Source organism: Podarcis bocagei (genome assembly GCF_964188305.1).
Source record: "Podarcis bocagei genome assembly, chromosome: 4".
In the NCBI taxonomy this organism is placed as follows: domain Eukaryota; kingdom Metazoa; phylum Chordata; class Lepidosauria; order Squamata; family Lacertidae; genus Podarcis; species Podarcis bocagei.
The window spans coordinates 104,391,368-104,406,607 of NC_138128.1; the positions used below are offsets into that span (position 1 = coordinate 104,391,368).

Below are 15,240 nucleotides of genomic sequence, written 5' to 3' on the forward strand. Positions count from 1 at the left end.
TCCTGATGAGGTTTCTGAGATTTTTGGCAAAAACATTCCTCCCAACCGTTGTGAGGTGCAGCCCATCACTTGCCAGAAGTCCATCTTCAAGAAACTGCAGTCCGTGATCTAAGAATCCAAACCGTTCCTGTTTACACCATTTGCGAAGCCAGCTGTTCACTTCCACTATTTTCCCCTCTCTCCCTGGGCCACGTTGTTCAACTGGGAGGACAGACGAGATGACAATTTGTGCATTTAGTTGCTTCAATTTCCTGCCGAGAGCCTCGTAGTCTCTTTTGATCTTCTGGAGGCTATTGCTTGCAGTGTCATTGGTTCCCACATGAACCAAGAGGAAGGGGTATTTGTCAGTGGGTTTTATGATTCCTTGCAGTCGTTCAGTTACATCTTGGATCTTAGCCCCGGGGAGACAGCACACTTCCCGAGACATCTTGTCAGGCCCACAGATCACTGCTTCTGTTCCCCTCAGTAGGGAATCCCCTATCACCACTACACGCCTCCTCTTGGGTTTGGTCGGGGTTCTTCCGTGAGCTGTCCGTTCCAAGGTCGCCTGCACATTCCCTGAGGACTGACTTTGCTGCTCGTCTTCATATACCTGATCGACTGTAATGAGGGAGAGATCCTCAAATGGAGTCTGCTCTTCGTCTTCCATGCTAGGGGAGAGGACCTCAAAGCGATTGTGTATTTCTAAACAATCAGAGTGAACCCTGGGCCTCCTACTTCTTTGAGTCACGTTTCTCCATATATCTGGCTCCTGTGTTGATGAACTAGCCTCCTTCTCAGGGGAGTCCCCTGTCTCCTCCTTGGTGGGGACGGTGTGCTCTGTTGCTTCCAAGAAGAGCTCCAGCTCTCTAATTCTTTGGAGCGTAGCTACACGTTCCTCCAGTTGCTGGACTTTGTCTTTTAAAAGGGCAATCAACATGCAATTGCTGCAGGTGAAGCTGCCTGCAACCTTTGGCAAGATGGCAAACATTGCGCAGGAATCGCAGGCGACTGCAGCTGTTCCCTCCCCTTCCATCTTGAGATCGTGTTGTTGGGGGTGGCTACAGAGGTCCTCCATCATAAAAAGCTTGAAGACAGGACAAATAACTTCGCCCACAAAAAAAAAACCTAGGTCTCCCCCAACAAACGTTTGAGACTAGCTCCCCTAAATCTAAAAGATGGATATAACTGTGCGCGCCGCTAGGCGCGCGCCGCTGCCCTACAAACTCTGAGAAGCTCCTCCCACAGCTAATCCCCTGCCTCAACAGAAACCCTGCCCCCTCTGACCTTTACACAGGGAAAAGAGCTAATCAGCCACAAGAAACACACACACACAAGAAAACCCTTTTTGCTCCTTCTTCAACTGCTGCCCTACAAACTCTGAGAAGCTCCTCCCACAGCTAATCCCCTGCCTCAACAGAAACCCTGCCCCCTCTGACCTTTACACAGGGAAAAGAGCTAATCAGCCACAAGAAACACACACACACACAAGAAAACCCTTTTTGCTCCTTCTTCAACTGCTGCCCTACAAACTCTGAGAAGCTCCTCCCACAGCTAATCCCCTGCCTCAACAGAAACCCTGCCCCCTCTGACCTTTACACAGGGAAAAGAGCTAATCAGCCACAAGAAACACACACACACAAGAAAACCCTTTTTGCTCCTTCTTCAACTGCTGCCCTACAAACTCTGAGAAGCTCCTCCCACAGCTAATCCCCTGCCTCAACAGAAACCCTGCCCCCTCTGACCTTTACACAGGGAAAAGAGCTAATCAGCCACAAGAAACACACACACACACAAGAAAACCCTTTTTGCTCCTTCTTCAACTGCTGCCCTACAAACTCTGATAAGCTCCTCCCACAGCTAATCCCCTGCCTCAACAGAAACCCTGCCCCCTCTGACCTTTACACAGGGAAAAGAGCTAATCAGCCACAAGAAACACACACACACAAGAAAACCCTTTTTGCTCCTTCTTCAACTGCTGCCCTACAAACTCTGAGAAGCTCCTCCCACAGCTAATCCCCTGCCTCAACAGAAACCCTGCCCCCTCTGACCTTTACACAGGGAAAAGAGCTAATCAGCCACAAGAAACACACACACACAAGAAAACCCTTTTTGCTCCTTCTTCAACTGCTGCCCTCTTGAATTCCTCTTTGGTGGTTTCCCCCCTTTTCCATTTTTTGTACAGATCCTTTTTTAATCTTAACTCAGTTAAAAGTTCTTTAGATAGCCACCCTGGCTTCTTTAGGCACCTTCCATGTTTCCCTCTCATTGGTATTGCCTGACGTTGTGCTTTTACTATCTCCCTCTTAACAAACTCCCAGCCATCATGAACTCCCTTTCCTTTTAGTATTACTGTCCATGGGATCTCACCCAGCACTTCCCTAAGTTTTATGAAGTCGGCTTTCTTAAAGTCAAGAAATTGAGTCCTAGTATGCTTGGCTGCTCCTTTCCGCTGTATAGTAAACTTCAGAAGAGCATGATCACTCGCGCCTAATGATCCTTCCACTTCTACCCCACTAACCAGGTCATCAACATTGGTTAGGACCAGATCTAAAATGGCTGTTCCTCTTGTTGCTTCTCCCACTTTCTGGACAATGAAGTTGTCTGCAAGGCCAGTGAGGAATCTGTTTGACCTTATGCTCTTGGCTGAGTTTGACATCCAACAAATATCCGGGTAATTGAAGTCCCCCATTACTACTATCTCCCTTCCTTTTGCATGCTTGGCCATCTGCTCCAGGAAGGCATCATCTATGTCCTCCGTTTGGCTTGGGGATCTATAGTAAACTCCCACAATGAGGTCCCTGTTATTCTTCTCTCCCTTAATTTTGACCCAAATGCTCTCACTTTGGCTTTGATGTTCTAAATCTTGGATCTCTTCACAGGTATACACATCTGTCAGGGCTGCCACTCAGTCCCAGCTCACATAGGACCACGTTAGCCAGCGTTCAGGTTAAAAGAGTCTTTATTGGATTACAGCTTCCATTTCCAAACTGCAATATGCAGCCCTACTTCTTCTAGGTCAGACCGGCGAAGACCCGTCTGAGTCTCCGCCTCTAGCACACCAGCTTAATACCCTAGCCTTGCTCCACCTCCTGCGCCTTTCCCTCCGTCTCTGGGTCCTTCTGCCCCCCGGGGTCTCCTTTTTCCTACTCTCTTCTGACGCGGACCCCCCTGACCCTTCCGCCTCCTTGCGGCGGGCTTTGGGACCTGGTTCACTCTCTGGGCTGCTTACTGCGCCAGCTTCCGCTACATTTGAACTTGGCGCGCGCGCCCAACTCTCAACCTTCCTCTTGATCGTTTCGTCGCTCCCCGAGGTGGGCGTGACTACTCCTGACTCATGCCCTCCCTCCTTCTGAAAGCCTCCGGAACCCGATATCTGGTCCCCTTTCTCCCCGCTGTTCCCGTCTGGGTACGTGGGTCCCGATCTCCAACTGCTGCTCTCTGATTCCTCTCTGGACCCTTCTTCCTGGGGTGTCCCCCTGCTTTCCCCCCTTGCTCTGACTGCTGGCGCTCCCTTCTGGGAATCCTCGGACTCACTGGATAAGCTCGGCGATCTCGGTTCGTCATCCCCACTCATCTTTCCTTCGTATTCCTCCCCCTCGCTCTCTGTCTCCTCCCTTCTCTGCGTCTCTGCTTCTGAACCCCTGACATCCATCCCCCCCTCGAAGCCCCCCCTTCCCCCCTCCCCACTTTCAAGGGTGGTTGCAGGGTGCTCCATCATCACAGGAGTGAATGCCGGATACAGTTCGCTCCTCGTTGCTGGCCGCCAACTGAAGACCTCCGAGTCTTCCTCCTCGCGTTCGTCAACGGTGAGCTGCTCCGCCTCCATTTCAGTGCCGCCGTGCTCGAAACCGAGATCCTCCTCGCACACGTCCATGTCAGTCTCTGCGTCGGTCGCTTGACCTGGCATCTCCAGCCGCCTCCGGCGCCACTGCTCCTCTGGCCGATCGTCCCACCAATACGAGGTGTCGGACGCCGAACCCTCCGGTGACCCCTCTGGGGAATGTGTGCGCTGTGCGGGCTCCCCGTCCGAGTCGAAGCCATGGAACGTGCTGGAGGAAAGTGTGGGCGTGAACAACCAGTCGTCGAAGAAGCCTGCTGGCATGGGTCTGTGTGGGAAAAGGGCATGAAACTCGTCCTTGAGCAGGGGTTCCTCCAAAGCGTAGTCTGGCACCCAGCTATTAGCACTAGCCCGGGTGCCCTCTCTGGCTAGGAGGTATTCCACTCCGTCTTCCCCCCATCTGGAGTCCAAAATCTCCGTGACTTCGTTGATGGGGTCCTGCTGTGGCAATCTTCCCGCCTCCGACCGCTCCTGAGACGGACTCGGTGCTGTTCCTGGTTCCTGGAACCTGTGAGGTGTCCTGTAGGGAGTGAGCACCGACCTGTGGAACACCGGGTGCATCCTGGAACCCTCCGGGAGCACCAGCCTGAAAGCTACTGGGTTGATCTGCGCTTCGACTTGGTATGGACCGAGTTGCTTGTGCCCCAACTTCTTTTTGGCTAACGATCTGGTCGGCACTGCGTGGGCTGCCAACCAGACCCAGTCTCCCACTCGGATCTCTTCGCCAACCCGCCTGTGCTTGTCCGCTTGCACCTTGTATGCGTGCTTCGCTAGCTCCAGCTGCCGTCGGAGTTGATCGTGGACCTCCTGCAACTCAGACGCGAAAGCGTCCGCCGTCTGCGGTTCCCCTTCCCCCACTCTGTCCAGTCCCAGGAAGGTTCTGGGATTCCTCCCATTGTTGGCGAAGAACGGTGTCACCCCTGTGGACACGTGCTTCGTGTTGTTGTAGGCGAACTCGGCGAGCGGCAGGTAATCCACCCACGTCGCAGGCTGTTGATTGGCATAGCATCTCAGGTACTGCTGCATGATGGCATTGACCCTCTCCGCTTGCCCGTTGGTCTGCGGGTGTCTCGCTGATGTCAGGTTGATTTTGACGTTCAGGAAGCCCATCAGCTTCTGCCAGAAATTCGAGATGAACTGGCGACCGCGGTCGGACAGTATAGACCGCGGCAGCCCGTGCACTTTGAACACGTGATCTATGAACAGTTTGGCTGTTTGTTCTGCCGTGGCCACCTTCGCACACGGTATGAAGTGTGCCATCTTGGTGAACAAGTCCACCACCACTAGTACAGCCGTCTTGCCTCTCGAGCTGGGTAGATCCGTGACAAAGTCCAGGGCCACCCTCTCCCACGGTTCAAACGGCGTTTGCAGCGGTTCGAGCAGTCCCGCCGGTGGTTTGTGCACCGGCTTGGCCCTCTGGCAGGTGTCGCACCTCGCGACGTAGTCCGCGACTTCCCCTCTCAGTCTGGGCCACCAAAAGTCCCTTGCGACTAATTCCACCGTTTTTTCCGTGCCAAAGTGCCCGGCCGTGGGTGCGTCGTGCAACTGCTGCAGTACCTTGGCGCGAAGTTCATCTCCAGGCACGTAGATGGCCCCTTTACGTAAGAGCAAGCCGTCCCGTATCTGGAACTCGTCGCCCTTCGCCGTGCCCTTGTGCACCTCGGCCATCTTCGCCTGTGCGAATGAGTCGTCCTGCAACGCCCGCCGCACCGCCTCCAGGTCTACTGTGGCTGAAGCGCACGCCCACGCTGTTGGCGCGAAGATGTGCATGGCTGCCGCTGGCGTCGCCTCTTCGAGGTATTGCGGTTTTCGGGACAGTGCATCCGCCATGATGTTGGTGTCGCCTGGGACGTACTCTATTCGGAAATCGAAGTCAGCAAAGAACTCCGCCCAACGTATCTGCCTCTGGTTCAGGAACTTCGCCGTGCGCCAGTGCTCCAGATTCTTGTGGTCCGTGCAGACCTGCACCGTGTGCTTGGCGCCGATCAGGAAGTGCCTCCATGCTTTGAATGCTGCATGAATGGCAAGCAACTCCCTGTCCCAGATGGTGTAGTTCTGCTCCGACTTGCTGAGCTTTCTGGAGTAGAACGCTCCCGGTCTCCAGACCCCCTGTGGGTCCCTCTGCAGCAGGACAGCTCCCACTGCTCTATCGGACGCGTCTGTCTCTACCCGCATCGGTCTGCTGGGGTCGATATGCAGCAGTTGCTCTTCCGATGCGAAGAGACGCTTGAGTGCCTGAAAGGACTGCTCTGCCTGCTCCGTCCAGATGAATTTCTTTTTCTTGGAGCTTAGCGTGTCCGTAATAGCCGCCGTCTGCATCGCGAACCCTTTGATAAACTTGCGATAGAAGTTGGCGAAGCCGACAAACCGCTGGACCTCCTTCCGGTTGCGCGGGCTCTTCCAATCCAACACCGCTCGCACCTTGGCGCTGTCCATGGCTAGCCCCTTGTCCGACTACTTGTAACCCAAGAAATCCACCTCCGTCGTGTCGAACTGGCACTTCTCCAGTTTGGCGTACAGTCTATGCTGTTGCAACCTCTCCAGCACCTCCCGAACGTCTTGGTCATGCGCTTGCTGCGACTCGGAGAATATCAGGATGTCATCCAGAAAGCAGACGCACTTCTTGTAGAGGAGTCCCGCCAACACATGATGCATGAAAGCTTGAAAACAGTGAGAACCGTTTTGCAATCCAAACGGCATCACTCTGTACTCGTAGGTGCCCAGAGGCGTGAACATGGCTGTCTTCCACTCATCGCCCTCCCTCATGCGGATGAGATTGTACGCCCCTCGCAGGTCCAACTTGGTAAACACGCGTCCCTTGCGCACCGTCGCCAGTAGGTCGTCAATCCTGGGCATGGGGAAATCAGAGGGCTTGGTCATCTTGTTCAAGAGGCGAAAATCCACCACCAGCCTCTTTTGGGGCGTGTCCTTCTTCTTCACAAAGAAAACAGGACTGCCCCCTACTGCCCTGGACTCCTGGATGAAACTGCGCTCCAAATTGTGATCTATGAACTGTTTGAGTTCCTGTAGTTCATCCTCAGACATGGAATACAGCTTCCCCTTCGGTAGCGTCGCCCCTGGTAGGAGGTCAATCTTGCAGTCATATTGCCTGTGCGGTGGTAACTTGTCTGCCTCCTTCTCGCAGAAGACCTCCAGAAAGTCTGCGTATTTGTGGGGGACTGCTTGCAACGTTCCCAACTGCAGTTGTGATTCCTCCTCCTCTCCCTCCTGTCCGGGCAGGATGCAGTGTTCTGCGCAGTAAGAGGAGCCGAAGATCAGCTGTCGCTGGTACCAAGCCAGTGTCGGACTGTGCCTGTCCAGCCAACTCATGCCCAACACAATGGGTGTGTCCGACAGTCGTGTGACGTTAAAACTGATGACTTCCCTGTGGTTGCCAAGGCGCATCACCATTGGCGGCGTTTGCTTCACCACCTGCCCCCCCAGCAACTCTCTGCCATCCACTGTGACGACTTGCAGGGGCAGAGTGGCCGGTAATAGCTGTATAGCGTGCTGCTCCACAAAATCCTGTGCTATAAAGTCTGCGTTGCTTCCAGAATCCACAGAAAGCGGGACTTCGATAGTGACGCCATCGGGCAGCTGGAGAGATGCTGTGAGTTGCACTACTGGTTTGGGTGGGAGGGGGTCTGTGGGTTGCAAGATCGCTGGGGACTGCTTCAGTGATGCGTCTGGCTGGGCCCCAGTGCCTCTGTCTCCAGCCAGACATCGTCGTTTCCCTGCTGGTGTTCGCTGTGTTGCGTGGCCGCTTTCACCGTTGCGGAGGCTGCAGTGTGCTTGGAGCTCCTCTGGGGACACTCTTTCGCCAAGTGTTGAGAGCTGTCACATATATAACACTTCCTGGTCCCTCTAGGAGGTTTAGTCTTGACTGCCGCCGGTGCAGGGGCTCTGGTAGCTGACTGAGCCCTGGCTCCTCCCACCTCCATAGGTTCCACTCCCCCTCCTGGCGGAGGTGTAGATTGCGCACGCGTAGCGTCCCTGGGAACGAAAGAGAAACTTCTCGCTGCTTCGCGCCCTCCACGTCCTTCGTCTCTGCACCACGGACGTTCTTCCAGCCTCACCCCCACAGCCAGCGCCCTTTGGACCACCTCCTGCGTGCTCCGGGGCCTCTCCCCCTCGCAATTTCGTCTTTAACAGCACTGCTTAAACCCTCCCAGAATAGGTCTCTGACTGGGGGCGAATCCCGGTCCCATTCCAAGGCACTGACCAGCGCAAAAAAGCGGGCGTGATACTGGCGTACGCTCGCCCTCCCTTGTTTCAGTCCATGAATCTCCCGTCGGGCAAGATCCACGTCAATGGTAGATAAAAAGCACACATCCATCGCTTTGATAAAGGCATCTGCATTCTGAAGCGCCGGATCTTTATCCCTCCACAAATTGCGTAGCCACGCTTTAGCATCCCCATGCAAATGGGATAGTATAAACCCCACTTTCTCTTCCTCATCCCTAAAGTCTTTCGCCAGCAGTTGCAGTGCGCACATTACGTCTGCTCGAAAATTGGGGTACTGTTGTAAATTCCCATCGAAGTGAGCCACAAGCCCTCCTGCTCTCCGTGCCAACCCAACCCCCTCCGGTCTGGGTCCTGGCTGCCCATGCTTAACCAATGCTTCAAACCTGGCGTGGAGATCTCTGTAGGCGGCTGCCGCATCCTCCTCCCTTTTCTTGGATGCCTGTACCTCCGCGTTCAATTGGGTCACTGCCTGTTGCAGCGCTGAAATTTTCTCTGCTTCCGTCATCTCTGCCAACCGTTGTGAGCTCGCTCCCAAACACCAATTTCCTCCTCTCGCTGCTTCTGCCTCCGCTGCGAGGTATCAGGTGTCCGAAGCTTAAAAGAGACGGGTCTTACTGTCAGGGCTGCCACTCAGTCCCAGCTCACATAGGACCACGTTAGCCAGCGTTCAGGTTAAAAGAGTCTTTATTGGATTACAGCTTCCATTTCCAAACTGCAATATGCAGCCCTACTTCTTCTAGGTCAGACCGGCGAAGACCCGTCTGAGTCTCCGCCTCTAGCACACCAGCTTAATACCCTAGCCTTGCTCCACCTCCTGCGCCTTTCCCTCCGTCTCTGGGTCCTTCTGCCCCCCGGGGTCTCCTTTTTCCTACTCTCTTCTGACGCGGACCCCCCTGACCCTTCCGCCTCCTTGCGGCGGGCTTTGGGACCTGGTTCACTCTCTGGGCTGCTTACTGCGCCAGCTTCCGCTACATTTGAACTTGGCGCGCGCGCCCAACTCTCAACCTTCCTCTTGATCGTTTCGTCGCTCCCCGAGGTGGGCGTGACTACTCCTGACTCATGCCCTCCCTCCTTCTGAAAGCCTCCGGAACCCGATATCTGGTCCCCTTTCTCCCCGCTGTTCCCATCTGGGTACGTGGGTCCCGATCTCCAACTGCTGCTCTCTGATTCCTCTCTGGACCCTTCTTCCTGGGGTGTCCCCCTGCTTTCCCCCCTTGCTCTGACTGCTGGCGCTCCCTTCTGGGAATCCTCGGACTCACTGGATAAGCTCGGCGATCTCGGTTCGTCATCCCCACTCATCTTTCCTTCGTATTCCTCCCCCTCGCTCTCTGTCTCCTCCCTTCTCTGCGTCTCTGCTTCTGAACCCCTGACAACATCCCTGACATATAACGCCACTCCTCCTCCTTTCTTGTCTGGTCTGTTTCTCTGAAATAGATTGTATCCCCCCATTATTACATTCCAATCGTGGGACTTATCCCACCAGGTTTCAGTGATGCCTATTATGTCATATTTAGTTTGCTGTACCAAGAGCTCAAGCTCATCTTGTTTATTTCCCATGCTTTGCGCATTAGTGTACAGACATTGAAGTCCATTAATCATTCCCCCGTGTCTCTTATTTAAGGATTTTTTCCTCCCACCACTAGGTCTGCGTGCTGTTTGCTCCATTTGGTCTATGACATTTGGATGATCATCTTCATCAATTGATAGGCTCCTACCTTCAGGAGCACTGTCTCCCTCCCCCACATTAGTCAGTTTAAAGCCCTCCTGATGAGGTTTCTGAGATTTTTGGCAAAAACATTTCTCCCAACTGTTGTGAGGTGCAGCCCATCGCTTGCCAGAAGTCCATCTTCAAGAAACTGCAGTCCGTGATCTAAGAATCCAAACCGTTCCTGTTTACACCATCTGCTAAGCCAGCTGTTCACTTCCACTATTTTCCCCTCTCTCCCTGGGCCACGTCGTTCAACTGGGAGGAGAGATGAGATGACAATTTGTGCATTTAGTTGCTTCAATTTCCTGCCGAGAGCCTCGTAGTCTCTTTTGATCTTCTGGAGGCTATTGCTTGCAGTGTCATTGGTTCCCACATGAACCAAGAGGAAGGGGTATTTGTCAGTGGGTTTTATGATTCCTTGCAGTCGTTCAGTTACATCTTGGATCTTAGCCCCGGGGAGACAGCACACTTCCCGAGACATCTTGTCAGGCCCACAAATCACTGCTTCTGTTCCCCTCAGTAGGGAATCCCCTATCACCACTACACGCCTCCTCTTAGGTTTGGTCGGGGTTCTTCCATGAGCTGTCCGTTCCAAGGTCGCCTGCACATTCCCTGAGGACTGACTTTGCTGCTCGTCTTCATATACCTGATCGACAGAAATGAGGGAGAGATCCTCAAATGGAGTCTGCTCTTCGTCTTCCATGCTAGGGGAAGCACCTTAGAGACCAACTAGTTTGTTATTGGTATGGCTTTTGTACGCATGCACAGGAAAGCCATACCAATAACACTTAGTTGGTCTCTAAGGTGCTACTGGAAGGAATTTATTCTATTTTGTTTTGACTATTGCAGACCAACACGGCTACCTACCTGTAACCCACTAAAAGTGTTAGTTGCTTACCTGAGCAGTTCCTGGTTGGCGCAAAAATTTTCACGGGGGGGGAGGGGGGGAGGAGAATTTATTTATGCCCCACCCACCCAGCTGGGTTTCCCCAGCCACTCTGGGTGGCTCCAAACAGATTAAAAACAGAAAAAAAATCAAACATTAAAAAGTTCCCTAAACGGCCAGTGATAAAAACCACACACATGATAATAGAAAGTGATTTATTGGTGTACAAAGCTTCACTGAAAGCATGCTATCTTCTCAGAAGATAATGGTATTTTGAAGTTAGAGAAAAACAAAACAAAGCAATGCAGCATAGTATTTTTTAGAACAGTATCATTTTAAAATGGTGTAAGCCTAGCACTACAATGGCAGTGACAGAGCAACCAGCCAGTGTTTGCTTAAGGTCAGAGCTCCCCCAATTTCTTCTAGTCCATCTAGTTGTGAAGCATAATTTCTAAGCATATTCACCTTTTGGAATTAAGTTAATAGTGAGCCAAACAAGGCAACCCAGTGTAGCGAACTTCTTGCTTCTCCCCGCTCTGGTGCTGGGAACCCCCCTGCCTGCTCTCTGCAAACTCTGGCAGGCAGCAGCTCCTCAGCCTCCCCCCCCCACCCCGCTCCAAAAGGAGAGGTGCTCCTGGGTGTAACCAGGGACCTCTGCTTGGCTTTCAGGATTTCTTTGGTGACCACAATGAAAATGGATTCCAAATGTTCAACTCTGCAGCCTTCAAAGGGAAAGATTTGATCTTCAGGGACTCCACCGTTGCCATTGTGCCAGTTGGGGCGAGGAGGACGGCCATCTCCTGGCTGGGGGAGCCATTTGTGGAGGCCCTGCAGGGCCTGAGGGCTTCCCAGTGCTCTGGTGCAGGTGAGTCTGAGAAGCCTCATGGACTCCCCCCCCCGCCCTCTCCTGTCCCTGCAGCAGGGAGAAGTGACCCATGGACTATATCCAGCATGCCCAGTGTCTTTGTGTGGGTCACATCAGCATACTAGTTTATTATATGACAGCTCCATTTCTGTCATTCCAATAATTGACAAAACAGCCTGTCTCTCAACACTGTATGTCACAGCCTCCCTGCTCTCCATTGAATCAGTTCAGTTGATTTGTCCATTTTTGCCATTTCTAAGTATAGTATCATTACTTTCATTCAACGTATATCCCACCCTTTCTCCCAAAGGAGCCTGGGGTGCACCATTGAAACAATGTCCTTTTAAAAGCCTATGTGAATTTTTGTTAATGAATGTGTCTGGCTACTCCTGAGGGTCCCTGGAGGGGAGGGATCCCTGATCCTGGGCTGTGAGGGGAGAGGGAGCAATCCATATCCCAGTCCTAGCACTGAGCTGAGAGGAAAGAGACCGCTCCCCCCTCACCAATCTGGGGAAGGAGTGAGGGGAGGATAGGCATCCTTGTCCCTGCATATATCTGGGCCTCAAAGGTTCTGTGGAACAGTGATCCTCACGCCTTCCGTGTAGCGTAGAAGTTGGTTTGCTTTTAAAATATTTTTAATTAATTTTTCACAAAGAAAAAAAACTTTACAAATTTTACCATAAACCATAACTTACTTTATCAATTGACTTGGAAGTTTATAAACTTATGCATGGCATGGGAAAGGTAGATAGAGGAAAGCTTTTTCCCCTTTCCCCCAACACTGAAACTTGTGGACATCCAATGAAACTGAGTGTTGGAAGATTCAGGACAAAGAAAAGAAAATCCTTCTTCACACAGCTTAGGAACTCCCTCCCACTGGAGGCAGTGATGGCCACCAACCTGGATGGCTTTAAAAGAGGATTCGACAAATTCCTGGAGGCTCAGGGGCTCCTTGCCCTGATGGCTCTGCTCTACCTCCACTGTGGGAAGCAGCTTGCCTCTGAATCTCAGCTGTCGGGAATCCCCAATGCAACGAGTGCTGCTCCATGCAGGTCCTGCTTCTGGGCTTCCTGCCAGCTTCCAGTTGGCCAAGGGGAGAGCAGGTTGTTGCTCCTGCAGGCCCTTCTCATATCCTTATGTCCCTATGTTACCTTCCAGCTGTGTCAGTGAATGTCTTCCTCCTGCTGCTGATGACAAGTCTTGGTCTTGCTGGATTCTGCTCTCCGTGATCCATTGGCTGAATGCCAACATGCCAGGAGGCAAAAGGCCGCTGCAACATGGACCACCACCACAAAGTCAACAAACCAATCAAATCAGCTGGCCTGATCCATCTGGAAGAAGTGGAGTGTGCTGGGCCTTCCTTTTTCCTCAGCTAAAGCATTTCCATTGTGGTGGGAAGAAGCCTGGCCTCTCCGGGGCTCCTGCACTAGCCTTCCTTTCTCCTTCTCTGGCACAGTCCTGAGGGGGGGGGGGGGCTCAGAAGCTTTTGTTTACCATTTTGGTTATCATGTCGTTCAGAACTGACAAACTGGTTATTCATAACCGAGATTTGTTTGAAACAAGTTAACTCCAAGCGATGGCTTACGAAACAGACTTGTTTCAACAAAGGAAATTTTAAAATAGCCACATCCTTAACTGTGCTTGAGTAAAAGGAGCAAAAGCTTCCAGTTTGCTCCTCACAACCTTGGAGTAGATGAGTTGGGGGGGGCAGGACTTGTCTCCTCCCCTCCAAGACTAGCCAGGCTTCCTTGTGATGTCTGACTGCAGCCCCTTTTGGGAGCCTTGGCTCTGCATCCAGAGATCGAGAAATGGCTCCCCTCCCCTTGTCTGCCTGCAGTTATGGCCCTGGGCTCAGGTGTGCTGGGAGGAGGCAAGGAGCTGCATGTCTGCCTGCTGATTGCTTGAAGAGCGTCACTGTGTCCATCTTTTTATACTAACACAATTACTGTATTTATTAACTCCCTTGAGAGTCCCACTATGAATAAAAAAGCAGGCTATAAACAGAATAAACAGGAGACAGAGGTGATGGCAAGGAAGGCATTTTCCAGCCCTGCCTATCTTGGCTATATGTTGCAGCACCTAGAAATCCAACGCCAAAGAGCCTCCCATAAGCAACAAAAGGGCAAAACCTCTTAGTAAATGCCTGCAGTAGCTATCGTGAAAGGAGACAAAGTTAAGTAACTGCAGTTTCCAGGATTTTGCCACAACAATAACAGCAAACCTTAGTAACATGAGATGTCAGCCATACCTGCCATGGTTTCTGGGGCTGGAAAAACTCACCTGGGCGCAGATGAACAGTCTGAGAAAGAATATACCAGCCAACTCTAAGCATGCAGAGAACCCTCCCCAATGCTTTGGATGAAGCCATCTCAGCTTCACCAGACCTGCCTTGATTGGGCAGTTGTCCACTGGAAACGACGACAATCCCTAGTTGTGAAAAGCCAGCTCTGAAAAGGTCGAAATAAAGCATAATCTCCAGTCTGGGGCAGGTGCAGATAATCTGGATCAGAGGGTTGTCCTTCTGCCACAGACTCTAACTGCACAACCCAACATCTCCGTGTGATGGGAATAGGCCCCTGTACCACAATTTCTTCTCTCTACTGATCAGCACAGGCCTCCATTGCACCTGTGCTCCAGCATGCTTTGAGGGGTGGAAATGGAAGGCTTGGCCTCCCCACTGGACACATCATTCGGTGCAAAGGAAATTGATGGATGTCACATCAAGTGCGTGTGCGAGTGTCGGGCTAGGGGTTACTGAGAGAGGAGACCCGTGCAGGTCAGTATCTCAGCACCTTACAGTTGAGGAATGGCTGACTCTCCCCCAGCATTCATGCAATTCCCTGAACTTTCCCATCTTGGCAGAGGGTGGTCTTCGTTGCTCTGCAAATTGTGTAACTTGCCCAACGCAGTGTAAGCCTCGAAGCACCACCGGAGCAGGGGGCTTCTGCCGCGGCCTTTTTCTCGGAGCCTCAGGCAAGGAAAGTGAATTCTGGGCCGAGAGCGACGCCTCTTCTGCTGCGGGGGCCAGAAGAGGAATCCCCGCTGGCCCAGAGCTTCTTCGGAGGAGGCCTCGCACTCTGCCCTGGCGCTGGCAGAACCGCCCTCTTCCTGGGACCGGCAAGGCCGCCTGGCCCAAGCACCGGGGAAGTCCGGCTCCGCGCCCGGGCTCCGGCCCCCACCTGCCGCCCGAGGCCGCGCCGCCTTTCCCGACCCCCCGGAAGTGGCCCGGCCAGAGCACCGAGCGGTCCCCTCTAGGCCTTCCGGAGCTCTGCCGCCGCTCTAGCGCGCTCTTCTCGGCTGCCCTGGGGGGCGTCCCGGAGAGCGGGCTATTTGCATGGCGCCCGCCCATTGGCGCCCAGGTAAGCCTCCTCCCCGCCCCCTGCCCGGCCCCGCCCCGAGGAGGGAGAGAGAGAGAGAGAGAGGGGGGGGGGGCGGCCGGCCCGGGGCTCCCCGCCCTCCAGCCCGCCTGCCTGCCCGCCCGCCTGCCTGCCCGCCCGCCTGCCTTTCGCCCGCCCGCCTTTCGCCCGGCTCGGGGCTGGTCTGGTCTGGCGGGAGATGCGCGTCCCCCTCCCGGCCGGGTGAAGGGGGCCGTGGCCGGGAGAGAAGGCGCGGCCTGGGAAGGGGGAGAGCCGCGCTGCCGGGGGGCTTCCCCTGGGCGAGCAGGAGGCCCGGCCCGAAGGACCCTCCGGGATCTGCCGCCGCCGCCGGGCCCCGAG

General features: G+C 53.6%; 1 protein-coding gene across 1 annotated transcript in view; it reads left to right on the plus strand.

Annotated features, from left to right (window-relative positions):
- Positions 1 to 14,005, plus strand: part of LOC308586156 (melanotransferrin-like) — a gene marked incomplete at its 5' end in the record, with an annotated part of 46,429 nt that extends 32,424 nt beyond the window's left edge. The window contains 2 exons of the mRNA XM_081192432.1: positions 11,329 to 11,524; positions 12,683 to 14,005. Coding sequence (XP_081048558.1) covers positions 11,329 to 11,524; positions 12,683 to 12,753 — 267 coding nt within the window. The 3' untranslated portion in view covers positions 12,754 to 14,005. The remainder of the gene's footprint in view (positions 1 to 11,328; positions 11,525 to 12,682) is intronic.
- Between the last annotated feature and the right edge of the window lie 1,235 nt (positions 14,006 to 15,240).